Below are 25,222 nucleotides of genomic sequence, written 5' to 3'. Positions count from 1 at the left end.
TGTGTGTATGTCTGTTAAAAAACTTAAAAAGTATACATTTGAAATATTTGTTTTGTTTTAGCATATTAAAATATTTTTTTCATCTTTAGTTTGATGCTTTATATTTGTTCTAGTAATGAGCTGTCTGTTGAGACTTTGGGATATGTCTCATTAATGTGTTTTCTTTAACCTGTAATCAAATTCTGCAAAACTCCCCAAACAAATTTCTTCCTTTTGTTTCTTCTGTAATAACAATTAAATAGCAAACACATTTCCCGTTATGCTTTTAGTGCCTCTTTAATGATGGTGCTGTTGGGAGAGAGAGTTTTTTCCTTAAGCTAAGTAAATTGAATTTTTTTAGTCATTTCAATTTTGATTTCTTTTAGAAAATGTTAATTTGCAGCCAAATGGCTGCTGGCTACAAAATGCAAAGCATTCATAGGAACAGAGTGATCTCACATTTGTCACATTCTCTACTGCCTTTATTTCCTTCCATAAGTAATTATTGTAGAATGGGATTTTTTATTTAAGATTTTTAAGAACTTTGTGTTTTTAGTATGAAAAGAGAGTTAGATATTAGGTTTTCTAAGTCCTTATTTTCAAAACCATGATTCACAACAAGGCTGTCTAGTTTCCAATATTTTTCACTCCACTGAATTTTCCTTTTTTTTTTTTTTTTCTGTTCAGTTCTGGTCTAAGAGACAGTAATCCATAGATGCTTAGTAAAGAGAGAAAGATGAGAAAATTTTATTATGTGACAGTTTATTTGAAGGTTGCCCAATAATCCTGTTATTTGTAACTTTGCTCTTTTATGAACCTGAATGGGGACCTGTAAGAGATCTTAATTGAGTCCTTTGATTTAAACGTCTCTGTTTATGTATTTACTGAACGTCTTACTAGTTTTAAACTGTGTATAAGGGCATCTTTCCTGTTGAACTTTCTCAGTTTTTCATTGGGCTAATCTGATTTGGATCTGTTGTGACACACACATATGTATACATACATATAAATTTTTACTGGTACTTCATATTTTAAAGGGAAATTTAGTATTTCAGTACAGTAGGAGTATGTTTTTATGAAAGACCATTAGTGATTTTTTTGTTTTTAAGTCTTAACACCAAATCATTTTTTAGATCCAAACCTTTATCTAGGTGCTTAGAAATGTCAGCCAGCTTTGTAACTTTCACATACGTTTTGAATAAAACATATGATAGGAGGAAACTCAGACATATGAATAGATTTTCTTGATTTAACTCAGTTTTGAAAGCATATTGCAGAGCGTTCCCGGGCTGTCCAGTGGTTAGGACTCTGCTTTCACCTGTAGGCCATGTTAGATCTCTGGTAGGGGAGCTAAGATCCTGCAAGCTGCATGGCATGGCCAAAAAGTATCTTACAATTTCTGCCTAATATTAGCATATGAAAGTACAGAGTATTTCAGATTAAAATGAAAATTAAAGAACATTTAATGGTAGGGACTAGATCAGTTGTTAGCCTAAATTTTTCAAAATCAGCTATAAACTTTTCTCAGATGAATAAGAAAGTTGTGGCTTAATTGGGAAATAGAAAATTGTTGATTATGTTTTACTGGGAAATTTATTTTTAAAACCACTTTCTTGAGGTACATTTGGCATACAAAAAGTTTTATTTATTTAGTGTATACACCTTGATGATTTTCAAATTGGCAAAATATTTAATGCTTTAGTTCCTCAAATTCTTGATTTCATACTAAATTCTTGATTATATTCAAACTTATCACTGTTTCTTGTTAATGGTTTTTAAAGAATTTTACCTTTTCAGACAAATTGGAAGTGCCTGGTTTCTGCCGTATTGCCACTGTACATTAAGTTGGAAAAATGTAACAATACAACAGTACACGTATTCAACAATTTATGTTTTGACTTCAAGGCTTCTCAAGGGAGGGGTGTATGAATCTTATTTCCAGGTTTATGCACTGTTTTCTTAAAATTTCAAACGTCTTTCAAAATTCAGTGAAGAAATAATTCCTTTACAATGAATAATTTTAGCGATGTGGCCATTTAAAAATGTTTGACAAGAACTCTAAACTTTAGGGAGTTAAATTTAAAAGTATTTATAAAATATTTACCCTAGACATCCGAAATTTTGATTTTCTTTTCATAGTTCTTATTAATTAGGAATCTTCATATACATGTGTAAATATATTTTTATTTACAAAATTTCTTTTCTTTTGACTTTCCTATTGATTTGAATCCTTTTAAAAATTGAAAACTGAAAAACATTTACATTATCTTTTTTACTCATTGAGGATTATATTTGATGAATTCTATAAAACTTTGTTTCATTAAGAATTTTCTGATTTGTCTCTTCAGGAAAAATGCACCATGGTAAAATTGCTTTACTATTCATATATATATAAAACAGTATTTTTGTTTCTTTTTTAAATTCCCAAAAGCTAAAAAAAATAAAAAGCAAACCCTCTTCTCTTTCCCACCTCCACTCCCCCATCTTCAGTGTATTACATCTCCATAGAGACAAAAGCAGAGATTTCTTTCCTTTGAAACAGTAATTCCACAGAAGAACATCTTCACTTCTCTCAAGCAGACACAACTAAAAAATTCATCCTATATTCTAAGCTGCATGATAATATTTTGGTAATGAGAATCACTTGAGTGTAAATTGCTGTGCAAATTTAGAAGTTTTGGGGGCAAACTTTATGAATAGTTTAATATTAAAGCCTCAAAGAAGTTACAGATTCACTTATCCTCAAACAATGGACACTTGACATACTTTTTGTTTCCTCATACATTTTGCCAGGCACTGTGGTAGGTGCTTGGGATTCCATGGGTATAAGATAATATACAGAGCTTATTGTTTAGCAGAGTATACTAGTAATAATTAAATGACTAAGTATTTCAGTATTTTATAGAGATAAATGCTGTGAAGGAGAAAACAGCGTGCTGTTAGAATGTAGAATTTGAAAAGATTTTACTTAGTCTTGCAAATTGGGCTTGATGCCAGGAACAGTTTTTTTTTTTAAACCATTTAATACCGTTCACTATTCAATGTATGATGTACGTAATATGCATAAGCAATAACAGTAAATGTTTAATAACTTCACAGTTGTAAATATCCATGTATTTTTTTATTCCTGGTTTTGCTTTGCCAGTGTATATATAGCCTTTTGCTATATTTGAAAATCTGAAAATATGTTGGACCCTGTTAACTTGTTGGATTCTGCTAAATGGTAGCAGTACAACTCTCAAGTTTTGTAGTTAAGAACATAAATCCACTAAATAAATTATTTTTAATACAACAATATGGAATTAGAGTAACTCTCCTTTTTCCCGCTCAAAATTTGGTTTGCTGAAGCTGCCTCCCGAAAATCATGGGTATCGACACTCTGGTCAGAACTTGCTCCGGACTCTCATATGGCAGAATCAGGTCAGGTGGCAGTATCAGGTAAAGGGAAATAAGAAACATACTGTATTTTCCCACCCCCTTTTTTTCTTGAAAATGTTAATTCAGGAAAAACAGAATGACCAGGTGAAGGTGAACTACATAAAACCTGGGATGATTCATGCACAGAGTTACTTGATTTTTATGTTTTAACACAGCCTTTAGAGTTACATTGCAGTTAAGGAAAAATCAGAAATTGGCGGGAAAAGAAGCTAAAAAAATGTAAGGCAGAAACATGAGATGGCAGAAATATGACCTCACACATCAGTGATCATAGATATGAATTAAGTTTCTGTAGTAAAGAATTAAATACATTTAATATCATTGATTTAGATGCAAAGGAGAAGAAAGATAGTCCAAAAGGAATAGGTTTCATAATTTGTGAATTGGTAGCATCACATGATAGGAATCCCTACTGGTTCTTAAGGAACCTGATGGAGGAGAGCATTTACTAAACTGGGCCAAATACACCAATTTTTGACAAATTAGATCATGTACATTTGTCTTAGAAATATATTACCAAGTTTCATATTTTAAGTTAAAGTTTTTTCAAATTTTGATAATAAAAACATACGAAAGCACTGAAGTATGAGCATAGATTACTGTGCTTAAATATTGTCCTTTCAAAGTGTTTTCTCATCACACCTCATAATTTTTCATACTTAGATTTTGTTTACTGATTTTAGTGTAAATTTTTTATAAATTGGGCTTGTGTAAAAAAAGCATAAACTGCTAGGTCACACTAGTAAGGAACTGCTGGTAAGGAAACTCTTTGCACATAGTAGGTGGTCAATAAATAGCATTCAGGATTCATTTATTAAACGGAATTAACTAATCCTGATCTCTTCTTCTTTTCTAGAAATATTAAAAGTTTGTCGGATATCCAGATAGTACAGGTTGCTTGTGGTTACTATCATTCACTTGCACTTTCTAAAGGTAAGCATTGCTTCTATTTTCTTTTGCCTTTTCAGCTTTCTTATTTAAAGACGAAATTCCTTCAACTTCATCCTTATTAAACATTGCCCCGGTTCTTCTTTATCCTTTTCATTTCTGTATACATTTTAGAATTAGTTTGGCAGTTTTCATAGACACTTATTAAACTATTGGGATTTTGTTTGGGATTGCACATTGTCTCTAAATCGAATTGAGGAAAATCTTTGTAATACTGAGTTTTTCAGTTCTTCAACTGGTGATATCAGAGAAGGCAATGGCAACCCACTCCAGTACTCTTGCCTGGAAAATCCCATGGATGCAGGAGCCTGGTAGGCTGCAGTCCACGGGGTCGCTAAGAGTCAGACACGCCTGAGCGACTTCAGTTTCACTTTTCACTTTCATGCATTGGAGAAGGAAATGGCAGCCCACTCCAGTGTTCTTGCCTGGAGAATCCCAGGGACGGGGGAGCCTGGTGGGCTGCCGTCTATGGGGTCGCACAGAGTCAGACACGACTGAGGTGACTTAGCAGCAGCAACTGGTGGTATGTTCCCATTCATTTTAATCTCCTTTTAATTTGTCTCAGGAATATTTTGTTCTTTTCTGTGGAGAGATCTTACATACATTTTGTTAGATTTTCCCATAGATATTTGATGTTTTTTGTTATTCTGAATGGTGTCATTCTCAAATCATTTTTTGCAAGAATATAGACATGACATTGATTTTTTGCATCTGATTGTTCTTTAGCTTGCTGAACATTATTCCTTCATAGCTGGGGTAGTTTATACTTGCCCAATTTCATTTGATCTCACAGATAAACTTTTTATGACTAGAAACAGAAAGTCATCTAAGCATCCTGGTACCTTCACTTATTTCTTTTGACTTCTCCCTATGCTTGCTAACGATTATGAGTTCGTAGAGAACCTGCCATATATATTTATTTTTTTATAGTTTTAAAATTTTGTTTATTTATTTTTGTCTTTGCTGGGACTTTGTTTCTCTGCACAGGCTTTCTACTCTCTAGGTGTGGTGCGCAGGCTTCTCATTGTGGTGTGGCTTCTCTTATTGCAGAGTGCAGGCTCTAGGGCAAGGGCTTCAGTGGTTGCAGCCTGTGAGCTCATTAATTGTGGCTCCCAGGCTCTAAAGCACAGCTTAGTAGTTGTGGCACACAGGCTTAGTTGCTCTGGGGCATGTGGAATCTTCCCAGATCAGGGATCGAACCCATGTCTCCTCTGTTGGCAGGCAGATTCTTTACCACTGAGCCAGCACACATGCACCAGGGAAGCCCCATGTATTTGTTGTTACATCATTTATAAAAGTAAGTTTCAGTGGCTTTATTATTATTAGTTTAAATTTATTAAATGCCTTGTGAGGCCTACTGCGAATGAAACAGTAGACTAGAACTATAGGGAAATACCAATAAATTAAGAGACAGTTTTAGGGACCATGTGATCTAATAGAAGAGGCAGATGTACAAATATTATAATTGAGGCAGAAAAAATATATACTATTTTTGGTCAAGGTAAAAGTAAAATACTGTGGGAATAAGGGAAAAAGTGTAGTTTGACAATAGAATTGGTAACAGTCATATTTGCTACAAGTCTTGAAAGATGAATATAATTCAGAATTGGAGACCTGTTGAGAAGCAGCTAGGGGGAAATGTTAAGGATTGGCTAAAGTAATAATAGTACTAGTGAGAGCATAGAAGGAAAGTATTTTGTGTATTTGTGTATCAGCGTATAATTTTACGTGGGTATTTTCAGAGCATGGGAGACATTTTCATACTTAAATAGTGGTTGAAGTAAAAACAAATCTGTTACAAAGGGCCCTATGTGCCGTGTTAAGGGATTTGGGTTTATTCCATCTAAGAAATAAAATGAGGGGTCGGGCTGGCATCCCTGTATTTTTTGATGTTACCTGTCAACTTCTCTTTTGGTACTTTGGTAGATAAATTCAAGATAAATTTAAACCCAAAGGCTTTACTGATGAGGACAGTTTTTCTATCTTGACAAGTATTCTTTTGCCTTATTCAGCTTCATGTTTTAGCAGTGTCTTATTCATTTAGTGAAAAACAAATTTTTGGGGTGGGGAGCAGATCACTCAGTATGAAATAGGCACAGTGGTAAGCAGTATAGTACTAGCCTTTATGGTGGTTGTTTAGTTGCTGAGTTGTATCCAACTGTTTTGTGACCCTGTGAACTGTAGCCCACCAAGCTCCTCTAGCCATGGGTTTCCCAGGCAAGAAAACTGGAATGGGTAGTCATTTCCTTCTCCAGGGAATCTTCCTGACCCAGGGATCAAAGCCTTGTCTCCTGCATTTGGCAGGTGAATTCTTTACCATTGAGTCACCCTTAGGGACTAGCGTAGCCCTTATGGTTCAGTCATACAGATAACAGTATAGTCATATAGTACAAAAGAAGACTGTAAAGAAAAAGGTTTGGGATACTTAGATCCCGTAATACGGGGATTGAACTTAATTTTGGAGATTAAGGAAGAGAGAATAGAAGTAAATTAGACAAGAGTGAGGGGAAGGTTTAGGCAGAGTGTGTGAGACAAAAAGTGTGTAAGAAACTGGCTTTGGAAAATATGAAGGAAGGTGAGTATGGCCAAAGTATAGTAAGTGAGGGAAGAGATTGGTGTGAAATGAGCTCAGAAACATAGGTAGATTTTGTAGAACCTTATAAGCCTTGTTAAAAATATTTATCCCAAGAGTTGTGAGAAGGCACTGACAAATTTTTCTCAGGTGAGCAACATTTCAGATCTATGTTTTTTTAAAAAAAATCAGCTCATTTGAGTTTCATTATGAAATAAACACATGAACATATAAATTTATGGAATAATTAATTTGAAACTTATCCAGACCACTATTATGGTGTCTACCATATATCAGATCTACATTTTTATATCTCTGTATATACAAATGTCTGCTAGTTAATGTCCATAGAGTATTTCTGCAAGTGCATATCAGCAGTTGGTAAGAGTGCTTGTCTTTTGGAAGAGGAACTGGTGATCTAGTTTGGAGAGAAACTTAGTAAGTATGTACTATTATGGTATGAATTTTTAAAAATCACTTATTAGTATGTCAATTATTAGTGCCATTTATTTTAGAAAAATAAGTAAAAGATGTTTAGAGTTGTAAAAAAAAAATGTAGCAATGGGTGAGCAAATGTGGTTAAGTAGAGAGAACTAGGGATCTCTTAAAGAAAATTAGAGATACGAAGGGAACATTTCATGGAAAGATGGGAACAATAAAGGACAGAAATGATAAGGACCTAACAGAAGCAAATGGAGAACGCAATGGCACCCACTCCAGTACTCTTGCCTGGAAAATCCCATGGACCGAGGAGCCTGGTAGGCTGCAATCCATTGGGTTGCTAAGGATCGGACACGACTGAGCGACTTCACTTTCACTTTTCACTTTCATGCATTGGAGAAGGAAATGGCAACCCACTCCAGTGTTATTGCCTGGAGAATCCCAGAGACGGGAGAGCCTGGTGAGATGCCGTCTATGGGGTCGCACAGAGTCAGACACGACTGAAGCAACTTAGCAGCAGCAGCAGCAGCAACAGAAGCAGAAGATATTAAGAAGAAGTGACAAGAATACACAGAAGAATTGTACAAAAAAGATGTTCACAACCCAGATAATCACGATGGTGTGATCACTCACCTAGAGCCAGACATCCTGGAATGTGAAGTCAAGTGGGCCTTAGGAAGCATCACTATGAACAAAGCTAGTGGAGGTGATGGAATTCCAGTTGAGCTGTTTCAAATCCTGAAAGATGACACTGTGCAAGTGCTTCACTCAGTATGCCAGCAAATTTAGAAAACTCAGCAGTGGCCACAGGACTGGAAAAGATCAGTTTTCATTCCAATCCCTAAGAAAGGCGATGCCAAAGAATGCTCAAACTACCGCACAATTTCAGTCATCTCACATGCTAGTAAAGTAATGCTCAAAATTCTCCAAGCCAGGCTTCAGCAATATGTGAACCGTGAACTTCCTGATGTTCAAGCTGGTTTTAGAAAAGGCAGAGGAACCAGAGATCAAATTGCCAACATCCGCTGGATCATGGAAAAAGCAAGAGAGTTCCAGAAAAACATCTATTTCTGCTTTATTGACTATGCCAAAGCCTTTGACTATGTGGATCACAATAAACTGTGGAAAATTCTGAAAGAGATGGGAATACCAGACCACCTGACCTGCCTCTTGAGAAACTTGTATGCAGGTCAGGAAGCAATAGTTAAAACTGGACATGGAACAACAGACTAGTTCCAAATAGGAAAAGGAGTATGTCAAGGCTGTATATTGTCACCCTGCTTATTTAACTTATATGCAGAGTACATCATGAGAAACGCTGGGCTGGAGGAAGCACCAGCTGGAATCAAGATTGCCGGGAGAAATATCAATAGCCTCAGATATGCAGATGACACCACCCTTGTGGCAGAAAGTGAAGAGGAACTAAAAAACCTCTTGATGAAAGTGAAAGAGGAGAGTGAAAAAGTTGGCTTAAAGCTCAGCATTCAGAAAACGAAGATCATGGCATCCGGTCCCATCACTTCATGGGAAATAGATGGGGAAACAGTGGAAACAGTGTCAGACTTTATTTTTTGGGCTCCAAAATCATTGCAGATGGTGATTACAGCCATGAAATTCAAAGATGCTTACTCCTTGCAAGGAAAGTTATGACTAACCTAGACAGCATATTCAAAAGCAGAGACATTACTTTGCCAACAAAGGTCCATCTAGTCAAGGCTATGGTTTTTCCTGTGGTCATGTATGGATTTGAGAGTTGGAGTATAAAGAAAGCTGAGTGCTGAAGAATTGATACGTTTGAACTGTGGAGTTGGAGAAGACTCTTGAGAGTCCCTTGGACTGTGAGGAGATCCAACCAGTCCATCCTAAAGGAGATCAGTCCTGGGTGTTCATTGGAAGGACTGATGTTGAAGCTAAAACTCCAGTACTTTGGCCACCTGATGCGAAGAGCTGACTCATTTGAAAAGACCCTGGTGCTGGGAAAGATTGAGGGCAGGAGGAGAAGGGGACGACAGAGGATGAGATGGCTGGATGGCATCATTGACTCAATGGATGTGGGTTTGGGCAGACTCCGGGAGTTGGTGATGGACAGGGAGGCCTGGTGTGCTGCGATTGATGGGGTTGCAAAGAGTCGGAGACAACTGAGCAACTGAACTGAACTGAGAACTATTATAAAGAACCTGTTGAAATGGGTAGGTGTGGATCTATTAGCCATATTTTTCTTTAGAAAGAAAACAGTATATGACTTGATTGATAGGTGATTAATTAATAAAAACCTGTATGTAAGGTAAAAGAAGAGGGGAATATGAAGGATGACTCCTTATGTTTATGACTTGTGCTGCTGAATCAGTTAAGATGGTTATTTACTGAAAATGAGGAACATTAGGAAGAGATCCAGGTATGGGAGGTAGGAAGGGGATTGTGAATTGAGTTTAGGGCATGCTGAACTGGAAGTACCTTTCAAATATCGAAGTATAGCTGTCAGATAATCTATTGGATACATGGATTTATTGCTCAGAGGAGAGATGTAGGGTAGTGATAAATTTTGAAGGTGTTTAGCATGTAATTGATAACTGAAGCCTTGAGCTTAAATGAGTCCCTCTTGGAAGAAATCATATAATAAAAATGAGACCTGAGGAATATTAAAAAGGTGGTACTTTCTTAGGAACATCAGGAAATGAGATCACCCTCAGTTATGTGACTTACCCCATTCATTAGTAAAGTAAGTTGAACTAAATCTCTAAAGGAACATCAGGAAATGAGATTACCCTCAGTTGTGTGACTTACCCTATTCATTAGTAAAGTGAGTCAAAGTAAAACTCTACTAATATGGATTGTTCTAGATAGTATCGTATAAGAAATAATTGTAAGGAGGAATATGTATTTTCATCCAGTGTAAGGAAGAATGTCCCAAAATAACTGATGATTTTCAAATGGAATTTTTTTGTGTGTGAGAAAAATAGTAATTTATGATTTTTGTTTTACAGCAAGTGAAGTCTTCTGTTGGGGACAGAATAAATATGGCCAATTGGGTTTAGGCATTGACTGTAAAAAGCAAGCTTCACCACAGCTGATTAAGTCTTTACTTGGAATCCCTTTCATGCAAATTGCGGCTGGAGGAGCCCATAGTTTTGTACTCACCCTTTCTGGAGCTATCTTTGGATGGGGACGCAACAAATTTGGTCAACTAGGTCTTAATGATGAAAATGGTAGGTTTGCAATTTTTATAGATATACTTTTAAAAAGAGATGATTTTTTTGAGATGAATTAGTGATTCTTAGTGTCAGAGAGAAGTATACACAAATCTTCCTTGGGATTGAAGTGGGGATGGAGAGATTAGTTTAAAAATTCCACCTTATAATATTTTTAGGAGATTGTGGGAAGGCCAAAAATAGTATTTTATTCTAAAATAAAATGGAGAAAGTATATCTGGACAAAAATCTTCATTGTTGAATGATGACTAAAAGAAAATTTAGAAAAACATTTCTTCAGATGGGTAACCACATTATCAGCTACCATCAGTTGAAAAAAGTTGTAAAATTATCCTGAAAAGTAAAACAAAGTATTCATCTATTTGAATATTTCAAAGAAATATTTATATCTGAGTCATTTAATTAATCTGTTAATGGTGATGCTAATGTCTTACAAATAAACTTTTTGAATTTTAAAAAATTATAACTACTTAAAATTAGGATCTTGGGAACTGATTTTTCATAGCTGCATTAGGTTTAATGCCAATATTTGAAATACAAAGACTGATTTAATAAAGTTCAACATAATTATAATGAGTTAGACAAAAGTGAGTTGTTGATCTATAACAACTGGAAATGATAACAAATAATACTCTTAGAATTTAAAAGTATTTTGTTCTGCATAAGAAAACTGTGTCAATTTATGGTATTTATTATATGTTTCCTGTTATAAAACATCAGAAAGTATAGTTTTAGGTTTCAAAGTAGGATGCTATGAGCTTAATTATCATGAGGTAGATATAAAGAATGATGTATGTGTATTAGAAGCAGTCAAAAAGCTTTGAAATTCCTTGATTCCTGAGTGTAGATTGACATTGAGGCAGATTAGAATTTAAATTCCCCTTTTTAGACCTTTCTTTTATCACTGTAGTAGGAATAGAAAGGCTTGGCAACCCAACTTAGCCTTTTACTACAGAATTATTGAATTGTTAAAATGGTTTAATTATCACTGTCTTCCACCATTGGGAAAGCTGTAGAGAAACACATTGTAGAAGAGTTTTAATTTTAAAAATACTGTTCGTTAATACATTCGTTAACTGTTCTCTTATTGAAATTTTCAGATAGGTATGTTCCTAATTTACTAAAGTCACTAAGAACTCAGAAAATAGTTTATATTTGTTGTGGAGAAGATCATACTGCTGCACTAACCAAGGTATTGTACTCTTGTAAAACCTTTTTATTAATATTTATGTAGTTATTTTTGTAATTAGTGAATATTTTAATGCTTTGTGTATTGAAACCTTGAGAGTTACTGATGTCTAAAAAATAATTTATCTTGAAAAAGGGACTTAGGTTATCATCTGTTCTCAAAAACAGTTTATCTTATATTTCAACTGTTTTATGTTACGAAATGTGAATTGTGATCTGCTGTTTGTGTGGTGATGATATATATTGTTGAGTTTTACAACTTAATATTAAATACTGCTTGAATAATATTGTGAATAAATAATTTCTTTTTAGTGTGTCAGGCTTACTGTGCTTTGTGTATCAATCTTACTTATATTGCATAACTCTGCCCAATTTTAATTTAGCTTCTATGTGGCTTATAAGTATAACAAGTAACAGAGGAGACTGAATTCCTCTATTATCCCTAGGCCAAGAATCAGTATTATGCAAGAAGTTATAATGAGCTTTCATCACCGTCTTGCTAATGGTTTTAACTCTGACCTCTCACTTCCTTGAATATGTACCAGTTCAGTATCAGTACTGTATAATTCTCTAGCAATTAGAAGTAAAATGAAAATAGGCTAACCTTTACCAGTAGTGTTATTTATTATGTTAACATAAAGGAACTAGCAAATTATCATTGACTGAATTAGAGATTAATATTTTTGCATTTTTATCTTTCTTTATCCTGCATAGTAGATAAAATTGTCAAGAAAAAGTTACTTCTCATCAGATTTGTAAAAATTCTACACATTTACTACCCGGCCCCCCCCACTGGATATTTCAAAATAAGAATTATTCTCAGTCCTTATCAAATACAGTGTACTAAAGATACTTTAAAAAAAATATTATAATGACCAATTACAAAAGTTAATTTTTAGAAAAATTTTATTGTACTTGCTTTGGAATAAGGAAGTTTTATTATCTCTGCTAATCTTATTACCATATTTTATTGATTTAAAAAAAAGTTCAAATTACAGATGTAATCACTGTTGGCAAGTTATAAATTTTAGTGATTCTCTTCTGTCATTGATACTTAGAAGAAATAAGCTGTGTTGAACATAATAGTAAATATTTTGTATAATATTATTCTTGAGGATTAACTTTGTGGTAGAAATATTCATATGTTAATGCTTTTCAAATTCATCCTTTCAGATAAGCTCTCTTCTTATTTTCCCAAGATTTCTAAGTCTTTATATCTGTTGAGTTTTTTTTTAATGTGAATTCTATTAATCTTCTGTATTTTTCTCTCAAAACTTATCACTGGAATTTTTGGTATATATTATTTTCAGCAAAATTAGATAGTTTTAACTATTTCAAAAGTAAGATTTTTTTAGTTTTCCTTGTTGAAAGTTAAAATATAGTTGTGTATCAGTGCCTTTTGCTTTTCTGCAAGAACTTCTTGAAGATAGATTAGGATTACTTTACAAAGCAGTTTAGAACTTCTTGAAGATAGATTAGGATTACTTTAAAAGCAGTTTAGAACTTATTGAAGATAGATTAGGATTACTTTACAAAGCAGTTTAGAACTTCTTGAAGATAGATTAGGATTATTTTACAAAGCAGTGTAGATTAGGATTACTTTACAAAGCAGTTTCCTTGTGCAAAACAAATAGGAAAAATTAAAAAAACCTTCCAAAATTTAAAAACAGAATAAATAGACATGCATGTTAATGGATATGAAGACACTACCATAAAGATGTCAATTTTTTTCAAGTTCTTTTATAAATTCACTATGCAGATTACATGTACATGTACCTTTTGACTTATCTGTCCCTTAGCAATTTTAAGAATCTATTCCAAAGATACAAAATTATGTATACACAAGGCCGTTTGCTGTGGTAATATTTTAATAACAAAAGAATAGAAGAAATCCAAATACCTAACGGTAACAGCCTAATTGAATAAACTGTGGTAATTCCACTGCGTGTAGTGTCATGCCCTGTAAAACAGAATGAGGAAGATCTCTATTTTGTTGTAGAATGATTTTCAGGATATATTACCATTAAGGAAAAAGAAGATACATGTTATTTATATTTGAAAAGAATAGGTAGACCATATGAGCCTTGCCTTATGTTTTGACTTTGAAACCTAGAAACTCTTATACATAATTAAAAAGCTAACTTACATTTGTATATTAAAACAGTTCTACAAAATTACTAGTGGTACAACTGCAGAAGATTTCTTTTAGGTCATTTTAAAGTATAGTATTTTGTTGTGCATCACTAGTGGGAAATAGCCTAAAGATAAATCGAATTCACAAAGAGCCTCTTAAACTGCATTCTGTTGTCTTATTGTTATTAGGAAAATTAGTAGTTATTTTCACTATACTGCATATAGAATAGGATAAAGCAAATAAGTATTTATTTTATTGTCATTAGAAACCATGATTTTCAGCTTAAGAGAAAAGACATATAAAATGGTAGCAATCAAATTAAAAGTAATCTTTGCTTTGACTCAAAAGTATCAGTGTGAATTCTTACTTTTCTCCTTCTAAAATAAATTTGTTGGTTTGCTATGACCACTGAAAGATCTGAGATATAAGTAAATATGTGCAATCTAGAAGCAATGAATATTCTTTGATTGTTGTAGATTCTGTACTAAAAAGAACCAAGGCTTCTTAGAAAAGAGTTTGATCTCATATCTGGAACCAAAAAAGTATGAAAATAGCCTTGGGTATTTTGTGTTACAAAAAAGCAGAGACTACTAAGATCATGGCAGAAGGACAACTTGAAGAAGTGTATTCAGTGGTCAAAAAAAGGAAATATCTTTAATAAGTGGAAATATACCAATTATAAGAAATCTATGACTTCATAATGATCCTCTTTTTACCCAAATCAATACAAAACAAACTTCATTGCTTATCCTTGGAAGTTGCTGGAACAACTCATTTTTCTAAAAATTAGTAAATGAGAAAAGCATTTTTATTGTATTTCATGACGGCTTAATAGCTGATGAGTTAAGTTTTCTATAGAAAAATTTCAACTAATTTAGAAGAAATATTTTTTAATACTCATTTTATACTCCTTAATGAAGTGTTGAATCTAGACAAAGATCAGCATTAAGCTTAATGGGACTAGATAAGGCTGAAACGTACTGTCCCACTTATTTTTAATGTTAACAGTCAGACATATGATTATTGACATGCCAAGATACAAAGATTCATAAGATACTACTATCAATAATTATATATTAACAAATTTATCAGGTAACCTAGATGAAATGAGTACATATTGGGAACATACAAACTACCAAAACTGAATCAAAACTGTTTACCAAAGGAAACAAAATCAGAATATGCCTCTAAAGAGTAAGGAGATTATAATCAAAAGTCTCCCAAGAATGAAAAGCCCAGGATCAGATGTCTTTACTAGTGAATTCTATTATTTGAAAAATAATTAATACCAGTCCATCTCAAACTCCTATGAAAAATAGAAGAGGAGGGAACACTTTCAAACTTACTTTAAAAGTCCAGCATCATCCTGATATCAAAGCCACACAAAGTCACTGCAAGGAAAGAAAGTTACAAGCCAACATCCTTGATGAATGTAGATGCAGAACTACTCAATACTAGCAAACTAAATTCAGTAGCACATTCAGATGATTATATATCCAGTGATCAAGTGGGATTTATCCCTGAGATGCAAGGATGGTTTATCATTCGGAAGTCAGTGTTATACACCACATTAATAGAATGAAGGATAAAAATTATATGATCATCTCAGTAGATGTAGGAAAAGCATTTGACAGAGTTCAGCATCCTTTAATGATAAAGACTATACAAAGGGAGTATGGAGGGAACATGCCTCAACATTATAAAGGCCAAATCTACCACTGATATAATAATTAATGGTGAAAAGTTTGAAAAGTGAAAATTTAAAAGTTTTTCCTTGGGGATCAGGGACAAAACAGGATGCCCACTTTCACTACTGCTCTTTAAGATAGAATTGGAAGGGGAGTTCCATGGGAGTCTAGTGGTTGGAACTCCATGCTTCCTCTGTGGGAGGATATGGGTTCCATCTCTGGTTGGGGAACTAAGATCCCGCATGCTGCATGGCCAAAAAAAAAAGTACTTGAAGTCCTAGCCATAGCAATTAGTCATGAGAAACATTAAAGACATTCAAGTTAGCAAGGAAAAAGTAAAATTGTCTCTGCAGATGACTTGATACTATAAAGAGAAAACCCTAAAGACTCCTTGAAACATCTTGTTAGAACCAATAAATGAATTTAGTGACATTGCAAGATACAAATTAACATTTAAAGTGGGTTGTGTTTTTATACACTAACGAACTAAAAAGAGAGAAGCAGCAGCCCCAGTTACAGTAGCATTAAAAACAATGTAATGCTTAGGAATAAAGGTAGACCAAACAGAGGAAAGACCTGTACACTGATAACTATATGACATCAATGAAAGAAATTGAAGAAGACAGAAATAAATGGAAAGATTTCTCGTGTTCTTGGATTTGAAGAACAAATATTGTTAAAATGTCTGTACTACTCAAAGTGATCTACAATGTAATCCATTTCAAATTCGAGCGGCAGTTTTCACAGAAATGGAACAATCTTAAAATTCATACAGAACCATGAAAGACCCAGAATAGCCAAAGCAATCTTGAGAAAGAGCAGTGAAGTAGAGGCATCGTGGTTCCTGATTTGAAGCTATATTACAAAGCTATGGTAACCAAAACTGCATGATAGTGGTGTAAAAGCAAGCACATATATTAATACCAATGAAACAGAATCAATTCAGTTCAGTTGCTCAGTCGTGTCCGACTCTTTGCGACCCCATGAATCGCAGCACGCCAGGCCTCCCTGTCCATCACCAACTCCCAGAGTTCACTCAAACTCATGTCCATCGAGTCAGTGATGCCATCCAGCCGTCTCATCCTCTGCCATCCCCTTCTCCTCCTGCCCCCAATCCCTCCCAGTATCAGGGTCTTTTCCAATGAGTCAACTCTTCGCATGAGGTGGCCAAAGTATTAGAGTTTCAGCTTTAGCATCAGTCCTTCCAATGAACACCGAGGACTGATCTCCTGTAGGATGGACTGGTTGGATCTTGCAGTCCTAGATAGTCAGAAATAAATGCAGCAAATCATTAACAAGATGCTGAAAGCATACATCATCATTAATAAATGATACTGGGAAATCTGAACATCCATATGCAAATGCTGGATCCCTAATTCATACCACTTACAAAATGTAGCTCAAAATGGAATAAAGACTTAAATGTAAGGCCTGAAACTGTAAAACTCCTAGGAGAAAACCTGGGGAGAAAGTTTCTTGGCATGAGTCTTGGTAGTTATTTCTTGGATGTGACGCCAAAAGCACACAGATAACAAAAGCAAAAATAAACTAAAAGCTTCTGCACAGCAAAGGAAACAGTCAACAAAATGAAAAGTCATCCTGTGGAATGAGAGAAGATATTTGTAAATCATATATCTGGTTAGGGGTTAATATCTAAAATACATAAGGAACTCAAATAATTCATGACTGAAAAATAGTCTAATTTAAAAATGGGCAAAGGGCTTGAATAGACATTTTCTGAAGGAGATACACAAATGACCAAAAGATCATGAAAAAGGTGCTCAGTATCAACATCAAAATCTTCAGGAAATGCAAATCAAGACCACAAACTCCTATCTGTTATGATCACTATAATTAAAAAACAAAAACAACAGGTTTATGGAGAAAGGGGAACCCTATACTCTGCTGTTGGAAATGCAACTTGGTGCAGACATTACAGAAAACAGTATGAAGATTCCTCAAAATATTAAAAATAGAACCACTGTAAGATCCAGCGATCCCACTTTTGGATGTATTTCTGAAGGACATGAAAACAGGATCCCAACGAGATAACTGTGCTCGTTTTTACTGAAGCATTGTTCACAATAACCAAAATACTTAAACAACCAAAGTGTCCACTGACAAATGAGTGGATAAAGGAAATGTGATGTGTACATGTGTGCGTGGGCATACATACATATACTGGAATATTATTCAGTCATAAGAAGGGGAAATGCTTTCATTTGTAACTGCATAAGTGAACCTGGAGGCATTATGCTAAGTGAAATAAGCCAGGCAAGGACAAGTACTAAATGGTATCACTTATACATGGAATTGTTAAAAAAAAGTGAAAGGGGAGGCAATTAGGAATAGAAAGTCAAATTCACAGAAACATTGAGTAGAATGGTAGTTCCCAGGGTGTAGGGCATGAGGAAACTGGGGATATGTGGTCAAAGGGTACAAACTTCCTGTTGCAAGGTTTTTACATTCTGAGGATCTAATGTACAACATAGTGACTATTAACAATACAGTATTCTGTACTTAAAATTTGCTGATAGTAGATCTGAGCTTTTTCCTTCCCTCCAAAAAGTATGTGAGGTAATAGATGTGTTAATTAATTTGACTGTAGTAATAATTCCACAGAGTATATATATGTCATGTTGTATATTTTAAATATTCACAATCTTATGTCAAATCAGTAATGTCAGTAAGATGAAAAAACCTGAGAAACAAAACTTCAGTCACTCAGTCATGTCTGACTCTTTGTGACCCCATGCTATTTCTGTCCAAAAAAGGAAATTAATATTTTTTTGTGTATAGTGGTATTGTGTTATATATTTTTATCTGTTAGAGGTATGTTCCATTGAGAATACATACACATTTATAGGTGAAATGACTTATGGACCACAGTTTACTAGTTTAAAGTACCTTTGGTACAGTTTTCTGCTTTGAAATACCCTCCCAAAGCGGGTGGCAAGGGCATCAATGAACCAGGGTTGTCTAAGTTTTACCAGTTGAAAGTGACCGTTATATGGTAATTTGTATGTAGATAAATATATATATTTGTACGTAGATAAATAAATAAATAAATTATATATATATATATATTTATTTGTCTTTACTTTTGTGTCTTTGTTGAAATTCCCCATGATAAAAAGTTTTTAAACAGAAAAATCAATTTCCTGACATAGCAGTCTGTATAAATACTCTCATTCCACTTTCATTTAATAGCTTAAATTTGTTTACATAGCTGCAACTATGAAGAAAAGCAATTGAACTGAAAAAATACTAACCGTGCTTTTGTTAAACTGTCATCATGAATTACTTTTTAAAAAATATTACCTTTAATCCAGTTATGTATTTTATGATAAATATTTTAAAGATTGTCTATAGTTTAGTAACACTATGCTAAGAGTAGGTATATTTGTGTGCTGTGTTTATACATACTTTTTTTTTCTTTGCAGAGCTACTTTGGAAACTGAAAGTGATACCATTTTTAGATTTTATGACATTTTCTGTGATTTGACAAGAATATAAAGATAGTAAAAGGCAGTGCAAAAAATAGTATTGGTTTAATGAAACTTATTTTCCTGAAGATTATTTTCTTTTATCAGGCTTTCTAATCACAAAGGATTTTGTCTTCTTTTTAGGAAGGCGGAGTGTTTACTTTTGGAGCCGGAGGGTATGGTCAGTTGGGTCATAACTCTACCAGTCATGAAATAAACCCAAGGAAAGTTTTTGAACTTATGGGAAGCATTGTCACTCAGATTGCTTGTGGAAGGTAAGCGGTTATAGAAAAGAGTATTTTCATCTATCACCCAATTATTAGGTTTTTTTTTTTTTTAACAATCCAGGGGTCTTTTAATTATTACTATTATTATACCACAAATTCCTAGGGAATGACTTCCAGCAGCTCAGGCTCCTTTCCATTGGTTCTCACAAAGTGTGCTTCTTTGGTAGCATTTCAGATGAACTTGAGTACCTTTCTGTTTGGCTTCCTTTTTTTCCCCTGATCATTTTTATTCACATGTTGGGGAAACTGTCTTGGCTCTTAAGGGCTGCTTTTTGCTCGATGTATACATTAATTCTCTTGGCAAGAAGGATTTTGCCCTTGACTTGTTTGTTTATAGTATGGCAGTAGCATGCAGGGTAACATTGTAGATTCCTCCACTTGTGCTGTGGTAACATTTGTGGGTCATTCCTTTTTGAACAGTGCCGTTCCATGTAACGTTACACTTGAGGTTATAGTCTTTTTTCTTTTGCTTGTCCACCTTTTTCTTTAAAGAATGAACAAATTAAAAAAAAAAAAGTGAACAAATTGACCAATTAATTATTTAAGACATAAGATTAATCAGTGGTGAAAGTTGAACTGGAATACTGATTTCCCCATCCCCAGTTCTTGGGAGTAAATAGGAGTCTGGGCTTTGTAATTGAGCTTCACCTTTGGTCCCCAGAGGCAAAATACCCTTTGCTTGACTAACTTGGTTTTGACCACTTAGCTTAATTTTTTTTCCAGCTGGTATATATCTCTATAGAATATAATTTACTTTTCCAACAGTTAATTCAGATACACAGAATTATGCTGCAGGTAGCCTTTGGTGACTTCCTTTTCTTTCTTTTTTTAACATCATGTGTATGATTATCCATCTGTGTATAGCCATGGTTCTCCATCATTAGGTCTTACTGCTGTGTTTTACTCAACTGTATGCATCTATAATTATTTACTCATTCTATTACTGATGGACTCTTGGGTATTTCCATTTTTGGCAGTTGCAAATAATTTTGCTTTGAACATTTATTATTTGATATACATAAACTTTAATATTTCTAAAGTGTATAGTTAGAATGGAATTTCTGGGTCGTTTGTTGTTGTTTAGTCACTAAGTCATGTCTGACTATTTGTGACCCCATGGACTGTAGCTTGCCAGGCTCCTCAGTCCGCGGAATTTCCCAGGCAGGAATACTGGAGTGAGTTGCCATTTCCTTCTCCAGGGGATGTTTCTGACCCAGGGATTCAACCTGTGTCTCCTGCATTAGCAGCCAGATTCTTTACTGCTGAACCACTAGGGCTTCCCAGGGTCATAGAGTATACTTGAATTTTACAGGTTAATGTTATCCTTTTTACCAGAATGGTTAACACCAGTTTACCTTCCCATCACTATCAATTTGGTATTGTTATATTTTAAAATTTTTGCTAATCTTATGGATATATAGTGGCCTTAATCATGATTTTAATTTGTATTTCCATGATTTGATAGGGATTGCATTGAGTCTGTAGGTCACTTTCAAAAGTATTGACATCTTAATAATATTAAGTCTTTTAATCCATGAATGTGGGATCTTTCCATTTATTTAATTTCTTTCAGCAATATTTTTTAGTTTTCATTGTATGTCTTTTTGCTGATTTTCCTACATTACTGTCTTTTGTGTTTATTTTTTGCAGTGAAATGTTTTACTTTCCTTATTTCCTTTTCTGTATATTCTTTAGCTATTTTTTTGTGGTTACCATAGGAATTACATTTAATATCTTAAAGTTGAGAAGGCACTGGCACCCCACTCCAGTACTCCTGCCTGGAAAATCCCATGGATGCAGGAGCCTGGTAGGCTGCAGTCCATGGGGTCACTACGAGTCGGATACGACTGAGTGACTTCACTTTCACTTTTCACTTTCATGCATTGGAGAAGGAAATGGCAACCCATTCCAGTGTTCTTGCCTGGAGAATCCCAGGGACCGGGGAGCCTGGTGGGCTGCCGTCTATGGGGTCGCACAGAGTTGGACACGACTGAAGTGACTTAGCAGCACTAACAGTAGCAGCATCCTAAAGTTACACACTAACTCAAATTTATACAAAGTCAGTTTCAATAACATACAAAAACTCTGTTCCTGTACGGCTCTGTCCCTACTTGGTTTCAGTTATTGGTGTCACAAGATAACTTTTATATACATTGTGTGTCAAAAAAAATTAATAATTTTATGCATTAGTCTCTAAAATTCTGTAGAAAACAAAATTTGGAGGAAAAAGCCCAAAGTTAGAATAGTACTAGTTTTTACAATCACCCGTATATTTACTTGTGAAAGTTCCTCAGTTGTGTCTGACTGACTGTGACCATATGGACTATATAATCCATGGAATTCTCTGTGCCAGAATACTGGAGTGGGTAGCCTTTCCCTTCTCCAGGGGATCTTCCCAACCCAGGGATTGAACCCAGGTCTCCCGCATTGCAGGTGGATTCTTCACCAGCTGAGCCACAAGGGAAGCCCAAGAATACTGGAGTGGGTAGCCTATCCCTTCTCCAGGGGATCTTCCCAACCCAGGAATCAACCAGGATCTCCTGCGTGGCAGGTGGATTCTTTACCAGCTGAGCTCTCAGGGAAGCCCCATATTTACCTTTACTGAGATCTTTTATTTTTTTAATACAACTTTGAGTAACTAGTGTCCTTTCATTTCAACTGTAGGATTTCTTTTAGTATTTCTTAAAGGACAAGTTTGGTGATAACTCCTTCAGCTTTTATCTATAAATGTCTTAATTTCTCTCTCATTTTTGAAGGAGAATTTTGGTGGTGGTTTAGTTGCTAAGTTGTGTCCGACTCTTGCAACTCCATGGACTGTAGCCTGCCAGGCTCCTCTGTCCATGGGATTTCCAGGCAAGAATACTGTAGTGGTTTGCCATTTCTTTCTCCAGGGAACCTTCCCAACCCAGGAATCGAACCTGGGTCTCCTCCATTGCAGGCAGATTCTTTACTGACTGAGCTATGAGGGAGTATCAAATTCATGGTTGATAGATTTTTCTTTCTGTAATTTGAACATATAAGCCTACTGCTTTCGGATCTGCAAAGTCTCTGCTGAGAAATCTGCTGATAATCCTATTGAGGATTCCTTGTATGTAACAAGTCACTTCTCTCTTGATTACTTCAAGTTTTTCTCTTTGTCTTTCAACGATTTGATTATAATGTGTCTCAGTATGGGTCTCTTTCAGTTTATCCTACTTGGAGTTTCTTGGATATTTGTGTTTTTCATCAGATTTGGGAACTTTTTGGTTATTACTTCTTCAGATGATCTCTATCTCTTTTTATCTTCTGGAACTCCTACACTGCCTTTTTGGTGCACTCCATGATGTTCCATAGATGTTCCTTAGGTTCTGTTTCCTTTTCTCCATTTTTTTTCCCCTTGAGACTTAGTAATTCAGTTGTTTTATCTTTACAAGTTCCCTTATTCATTTTTCTTTCTGCTCAAATCTGCCTTTGATTCCTCTGTTGAACTTTCATTTTTGGTTATTGTATTTTTCATCTCCATAATTTACTTTTGATTTGTTTTCAGGCTTTCTGTTTTTTTATTGGTATTTTCATTTTCTTCATATACTGTTTTGTTGACTATTTTCGTGTTTTTCTTTAGTTATTTGAGTATCTTTAGGAAATTGTTTTAGTCTATTAAGGTTCATCATCTGGTTGTTTCATTTTTCTAAAGTAGACTTTTTTACAGCATTTTTAGGTTCACAAGAAAATTAATTCATAATTAAACAGTCTATAATAGGAAAAAAGAAAGGAGCTTTATTTAAGCCAAACTGAGGACAGTTAGCCTGGAAGACAGCTTCTCAGATAACTGAGGAACTGCTCCAGAAAAGCATACTTTTCAGCACAGTTTTATATCGTGTTGGAACAAAGACCCATCAAACAAGTCATGAATAGATTGCGTCAAAGTTTCTAAAAGAGATATGAGCATATACACAGCAAGTCCCTGTGGCCTTGAACCTGGGAAGAGAGTCTTTTATCATCGAAGGAGTGCCAGGATTGGCATCCCAGGAAGGGAGCAGGGATTTAATCTTTATTCTTACCATGAACATTGTTTACTTCTGGTCATTGTGTCCTTTTCTTTAATAATTAGAGCAGGTGTAGGATGTATGTTTGATGGGCCACAAACCAGCTGTTTTAATTAGTGTTAAATTTGTGTTATCTTAGGTGTGAGCCAGAATGACTTCCCATACCTCAATATGCGAAAATTTCTTTTCATCACTACATTGACAGATTATTGCAAGTATACGTATTGTACATTAGGGTTTATTCTGTCTATTTGGACAAATGTATATTGATGTGCATCTACCCGTGTAGTGTTATATAGAGTATTTTCACTTCCCTAAAAATACTTTGTGCTCCTCTTATTCATCCCCCCAACACCCTAACTCTTAGCAGTCACTGACTTTTACTCTTATAGTTTTGCCTTTTCCAGAATTTCATAGTTGGAATCACATATTTTGTAGCTTTCTCAGATTGTCTTCTTTTACTTAGTAATATGCATTTATGGTTCCTCTGTGTTTTTTCATAACTTGGTTGCTGATTTTTTTTTAATGCTAAATAATATTCCACTGTCTAGATGTAAGTTTGTTTATCCACTTACCTACTGAAGGAAATTTTGGTTGCTTCTAAGGTTTGGCAGTTACAAATAAAGCTGTTATGAGCATCTGTGTTTAAGTTTTTTTAGACACAGGTTTTTAACTACTTTGGATAAATAATGAAGAGCTCTTTTGCTGGATCATATTGTAATAGTTTAGCTTTGTAAGAAACTATCAAACTGCCTTCCAAAGTAGCTGTATCATTTTGCATTCCCATGTTGGTTTATTTTTTTCTTTGATTGGGCCATGCTTTTGTAATTTTTAATATTCTCTGAGATTTTTTTTTTCTTTTTGAAAACTGGACCTTTAAACCTAAAATGTGGTAACTCTGGAAAAAAGATTCTGCTTCTTCTCTAGGGTTTGCTGATTTTTGTTTTGTTTTGATTGTTACAGATTGTCTCTGTGCCAAGGATCAGACTGAACTGTAAGCCTAAGGTCTTCTCAGCTCTTTTCTGAGACTGTACCTTTTCCTGGGCATGCAGAATGACTTTCTAAATTCCCCTCTATATTCAGTTACATTTGAATGTCCTAGATCTTAAACAACTGACTTTTAAAAGGGGCAAAAGAAATAAAGGGAAGAAAATAGAAGATAAAATTAAAAAACAACAACACACACACCAGCCCTTTCAGTCCTGGAAGTCTCTTCAGCTGGAGGAGAATAGGCTTGTGACAGTGGTCAGAAGGGTTACAGAAGAGACTTATCCTCCTTTTGTGTCTGTTCCTCTGTAATCAAAAGCCGCAATCAATGATCAAAGGACTGATCTCATATATAAGGACAGAATCCGTATAGCCTGCTCTGGCTCCCACAAGCTGTGTGCAAGATACTCCTGGATCATTGGATAACTGCCTGTCACAGGGTTGAGGGTGAAGGGGTAGGTAGCTAAAACTGTGCAGAGTGCTGAAATTAATCAAAATTAATTGCAGTTTATCACCCAAGCCTTCATTTGGAAATTGCAAAAGGAAGGAGGAGTAAAGGAAAGATATATCCATCTGAATGCAGAGTTCCAAAGAGTAGCAAGGAGAGATAAGAAAGCCTTCCTAAGTGAATGCAAAGAAACAGAGGAAAACAGCACGGGAAAAACTAGAGATCTTGTCAAGAAAATTAGAGATACCAAGGGAGCATTTCATGCAGAGATGCATACAATTAAGGACAGAAATGGTATGGACCTGACCGAAGCAGAATATTAAGAAGAGGTGGCAAGAGTACACAGAAGAACTATACATAAAAGATCTTAATGACCCAGATAACCACAATGGT

General features: G+C 34.8%; 1 protein-coding gene across 7 annotated transcripts in view; it reads left to right on the top strand.

Annotated features, from left to right (window-relative positions):
• The window catches only part of HERC4 (HECT and RLD domain containing E3 ubiquitin protein ligase 4), a 127,608-nt gene that overhangs the window by 33,456 nt on the left and 68,930 nt on the right, over positions 1-25,222 (top strand). For all 7 annotated transcript variants that reach the window (XM_027530872.1, XM_027530875.1, XM_027530873.1 and 4 more), the window contains exons 4-7: positions 4,274-4,350; positions 10,363-10,584; positions 11,688-11,779; positions 19,227-19,357. In XM_027530872.1, coding sequence (XP_027386673.1) covers positions 4,274-4,350; positions 10,363-10,584; positions 11,688-11,779; positions 19,227-19,357 — 522 coding nt within the window. The remainder of the gene's footprint in view (positions 1-4,273; positions 4,351-10,362; positions 10,585-11,687; positions 11,780-19,226; positions 19,358-25,222) is intronic.

This window comes from Bos indicus x Bos taurus, chromosome 28 (assembly GCF_003369695.1).
Source record: "Bos indicus x Bos taurus breed Angus x Brahman F1 hybrid chromosome 28, Bos_hybrid_MaternalHap_v2.0, whole genome shotgun sequence".
Taxonomy (NCBI): Eukaryota; Metazoa; Chordata; class Mammalia; order Artiodactyla; family Bovidae; genus Bos; species Bos indicus x Bos taurus.
Note: the sequence above shows the minus strand (reverse complement) of the source record. Positions and strands in the feature narration are given on the sequence as shown.